A 5,000-nucleotide genomic window follows, 5' to 3' on the forward strand; every position below is an offset into this window, starting at 1 on the left:
TGAACAACAACAACAACAACAACAACAATAGCAGCAGCAGCAGTGGCAATGGGCCGTCCCAACTGCCCAAGACATCCAGTGTAGCACGGTCCAACTCCCTGCGCTCCTCCAGCCCCCCTCGTCCCCGTCGCAGTGATCCCTGGCCCCCCCACCACCTGCCCCCCACGCTGCATGAAGGGGAGGTGTTGGACGTCTCTCCCCCACACGGCTGGCCCCACCACCCCACCTCCCATCCCTCCCACCCCTCCCACCCACAGTTCCAGCATTACCCTGGCCACCACCAGCCAGGGCCACACCCCCCACACCACCCCACACAACCCCCAAAAGGCTCCCCAGGGTATCCCCCACACATGCGTCCCCACCACGGCCCACCACATGGCTATCCCACACCCCCCCAACATCCCATGAATGGAGAGGAGCGCTGGGATGGCCGGCCCCCCAACCACCTGGACCTGCGGAGGGAGGGATGGGGCACGGGGGGGCTGCGGACTCCGTCTGGCCCTTCCTCTGCAGGGTCAGCGGGCAGTAGTGGTCAGCACGGCCCCAACACCCCCACCCCCCACCACAACGGCCATCCTCCCCACCACCAGGTGAGCCACATCCTAGTTTGCACCCCAGTCAGCTGTCAAGACTGGGGGTGAGAGGAGGGAAGGGGTGATAGTGAAGGAGAAAAGGCTTGATAAGAGATATGAGATCAAGATTGCTGGAGCAGTACAGTTGTCTTGATTTCTCACTTATTTTTTGGTGGATATGATGGAGGAGGATGGGACTACATATATATATATATATTTATTTTTCTCATGTTTTGATGGATTTTGATAAAGGAGAAATACTTAGGATAGAAAGATAAATAAATGGCTACTTTTATTTTATTTTCTCACATTTTGATGGATGTGATGAAGGTCAAAGATTAAGATTAAGATATAAAGAGACACTTTTATGTTATTGGTAGAGTGGAGACAAATGCACTACAATGAAAGCAAAGGTAGATAGAAAAATAGATACATTTATTTCTTACTCTCACTGATTTGATAGATTTAAGAAAAGGTGAGAAAATAGAAGCATTTATCTTATGTTGTCATATTCTGAGATTTGATCAAGGAAGAATACAAAAGAAAGAAGAGAAAGGAAAATAGATATACTTATTTGATTCTTTCACCTCAGTTGGTGGATTTGATAAAGAAATAGAGAAGTAGATAAGGAAAGACAGATAGACGCATATGTTTAATTTGTTATACTTTGTGGGTGTGATAAAGAAATAGAGAAACACTGTACATAAAAAAAGATAAGATACATATTTTGTTATAATTTGCTTAATTTGATGATTTGATAAATGGAGACAAAGATCATGAAAGAACAGGTAGAGAAAGGACAGGTAAGATGACAGACAGAAGGCAGCAAGGCAAGTGTTTCTCTTTGTCAGTGAATAAATAGATGCAATATATTTTTAACCCAAATGTGACGGATAAGATAAAAGATAAAGAATAATTAAGATTCTTTCACTCTAATCTCATTTTCTCACCTTCCCCCACAGCAGGGAGGCCGCCCCCTGCCCAGCTCCCCACAGACCCCTCCAATGGCCCCCCACCCCACCACAATGGCCCTCACTACACTCCCTCCCACCCCCAGATGCCCCCCACCCAGCACCCCCACCAAAGAAAACCTCAACCCCTACCCCCTGGCCATCACCCCCCACCCCCACCACACCTCACAGACCCAGCTGCACCCCCTCCCTCTTCCCCCCACCAGCAGCACCCTCCACAGGACCACCACCCCCACCCTGCCTCTTCCCAGCAGCTGCCCCCTCCCCCTCCTCCCCATGGGGTGCAGAGAATGGCCTCACCCCCATCACCTGCCCCCCCACACCCAGTTGTACTCTAAGGTAAATATTGGGTGTGTGTCTGTCTGTCTGTCATGTCTGGATGGCTTGGTTGTGTGTCTGTTTGTTTGTGTGTTTGTGCATGTGCAGCCCTTGTTTGTTTGTGTGTTTGGTTTGTTTGTTTGCAGTTAAAGTACTGCCCTTGTTGTCTCTTGTTTGTGTGTTTGTTTGTTTGTTTGTTGTTTTTTTCATTCTGTATGTCTTTTTTTTCTCTTTCTGAGCCTGTCTAAAAAATTGTATTTTTTTCATATGATTTTATAATGTTTGTCTGTCTGTCTGTCTGTCTCTACTCTTTCTGTCCATCTGTTTATTTCCAAGTCCTTTTTTTCCATAGTTTTTATGTGTATGTCTGTATGTTTACCTTATAAGTAGATTATTATTATTATTATTATTATTATTATTATTATTATTATTATTATTATTATTATTATTATTGTTATTATCATCATCAAGAAAGAACCACTTTTTGTATTTCCCTCCAGTGCTTAAATTTTCTGTTCAAGTTTCTCCATTTCAATTGTTATTTATATTACCCTAGTTATACATATCCCTGAAGGAATGCAGGTCTTTCACCCCTAAAGGAATGGTAGTGTTTTAGTCCCTAGTGTTAAAGGAATGATTAGTGTCATCCCTTTAGATTTTTTGCCCTTTTTTTTTTTTTATTGAAATGTTTGTTGGCATGTTTTTTACCATTGCCTGTTTGTTCCTTCTCTCCTCCCTCCCCTCCCTCATCCTCCATTTATCCATTCCTCCCCATTTCCCATTAATTTTTTTTGTTTCCTCTTATCCCATTCCTCCTCCTCCTCATCTTTCTCTTCCATCTTTTCTTACCTTCTTTCTTATCCATTTCCTTTCCTCCCTAATTTTACTACTTCCTTTCCACCTCTCCTACCCATTTTCACCCATTTCTTTCTTTTCCTACCCAATCTTATTCCTTCCCTTCCTTTCCTACATATTTCCCTCTCATTCCTTCCTTCTCTAATCCTCACATCCCCATCCTACCCCATCCTTCCCCATCCTTCCCCCCAACAGCCCCCAGCCCCTACCCCAGACCAAGCCTCCCCCTCCAGCCGCCTACCCCCTCCCCCATCCACCACCTCAACCACCCCCACTGGGCCCACCTCTCCCTCCATGCACCACCACCACCCGCACCACCCCCCGCACCAGCAGCAGCAGCAGTACCAGCAGCAGCAGTATTACCAACAGCAGCAGCAGCACTACCAGCAGGATTACAATGGTAACCGCTACAACCCGGCGACCTTGAGGGAACGGAAGGCTAGTGGAGGGGAGGGTGGAAAGGACACAAGTGGAGGGAGTGGAGGAAACGCAGCGCCACACCACCACCTACAGAACTCCTCCTCCTCCTCTTCCACTCCCACCACCCCCACCACCACTGCCGCCTTGAGTAATAATAACAGCACCACCACCACCAGCCTCCCAGGAAAGTCCCCCCGAGTGGCTACAGTGGTGCTCCCCCTCCACCCTCCACCACACACCACTCAGCCAGCAAACAGCATGACCAGCAGCGTCTCTCTCACGAACAGTGTGTGTGTGTGTGTGTGTGTGTGTGTGTGTGTGTGTGTGTGTGTGTGTGTGTGTGTGTGTGTGTGTGTGTGTGAGGCTGTAAGTAGTGTTGTGAAGGGTATTGATGTTAGGGAAATACAGTACACTTTTATTAACATAGTTTTCAGATCAAAGAATTAGATTATGTGTGTGTATGGGGTGGAGCAAGGAGGAGCAGAAGTGAAGGAGAGAAGCAGCAGGAAGTGTGAGGAGGGAAGGGCTGCTGTAAGAGTTAACCAGTGTTCTATTTTCCATCCCTTTCTCTGGTGAACTCTGGAACTCCCTGTATGACTTCCCCCTCTCCCTTCACCTTCCTGTGACTTGAACTCTTTCAGGAGGGAGGTTTGAACACACTTATCCCTCAGTTTTGGATGATTTCTTTGGCTGTTCTCTTTGGGGATTGGTGCTTCAGTGGGCCTAGTATTTTGTACTTCCCTTTTGTTGCCGTAAGCCAGAGTCCCCTTATATAAAAAATAAAATAGAGCAAGAATGACAGAGTTGAAGAATGAGTGATGTGGGGTTATCTCTGCCCCACCCTGCACCCCTCACCACCTCTCCCCCTCCCCCACAGTTCCGAGCCACGCTGCAGATGGTGGTGAACCCCGGTGACCCGCGCTACAACCTGGACAATTTTATCAAGATCGGCGAGGGTTCCACCGGCATTGTGTGCATTGCCAGCGACAGGGACACTGGCAGACAGGTGCTGTATGTCTGTATGTCTGTGCCTCCCTCCTCTTTGTGTTGGCACCATGCATGAGTCTCCTTCAGGTGCTTCTTGCATCTTGCATCGTCCTCTTTGCCTCCCATCCTTTGCAGTTCTGCCATTTTGATCCATCCACCTGACTCCTTCACCCTCTCCCATCTTCCCTCAGCTTGTGTGGCACCCTGGACAAACCTCAGCTTCATTGCCTCTCCCTGTTAACCCCCCATTTCATTATCCACTAAGACAATCAACATAATTATTTCACTATTAATTAAGACACTCAGAATCACACCAGCCAACATAATGTCACAGTCTGTACAGCCACCACAGCACAGACATAGTTTAGCATGGAGAACAGCTATGGTTGGTGCTTTCTGGCCATGTTGCCCCCAGTGATGGCTGTCCCTGGTGGTGCCTCCTGTCTGGCTGTTCCTCGGCTGCCTCAGTGTGGAGTCATGGTGTGAAGTGTGTGGTGTTGTCTGTTACATTCATGGGTGTGTGAAAAAAAGAGAAAAGAATGGGAAGTTAATTTGTGTTGTGTCTAAGCTGCAGAAATATGAAAAGAGAGCCAGAGAGAGAGAGAGAGAGAGAGAGAGAGAATAGGAAGTAAGTTTTTGTCTTTTTAAGCTAGAGAGAGAATTAGTTTTTACCTTTATATTTTTGTCATTGTAAAAGAAAGTCCAAGAATTTACCTTTTTTATAGATACAGAATTATTTAAGGATACAACTCTCTCTCTCTCTCTCTCTCTCTCTCTCTCTCTCTCTCTCTCTCTCTCTCTCTCTCTCTCTCTCTCTCTCTCTCTCTCTCTCTCTCTCTCTCTCTCTCTCTCTCTCTCTCTCTCTCTCTCTCTCTCT

At 47.0% G+C, this 5,000-nt stretch overlaps 1 protein-coding gene across 1 annotated transcript in view; it reads left to right on the forward strand.

The window, feature by feature from the left end:
- The window catches only part of LOC135094927 (serine/threonine-protein kinase PAK mbt-like), an 18,276-nt gene that overhangs the window by 9,322 nt on the left and 3,954 nt on the right, over positions 1-5,000 (forward strand). Inside the window, 5 exon segments of the mRNA XM_063995440.1 lie at positions 1-590; positions 1,535-1,882; positions 2,912-3,185; positions 3,778-3,853; positions 3,947-4,142. The exon segment at positions 1-590 is cut by the window's left edge and continues 43 nt beyond it. Coding sequence (XP_063851510.1) covers positions 1-590; positions 1,535-1,882; positions 2,912-3,185; positions 3,778-3,853; positions 3,947-4,142 — 1,484 coding nt within the window.

This window comes from Scylla paramamosain, chromosome 47, assembly GCF_035594125.1.
Source record: "Scylla paramamosain isolate STU-SP2022 chromosome 47, ASM3559412v1, whole genome shotgun sequence".
In the NCBI taxonomy this organism is placed as follows: Eukaryota; Metazoa; Arthropoda; class Malacostraca; order Decapoda; family Portunidae; genus Scylla; species Scylla paramamosain.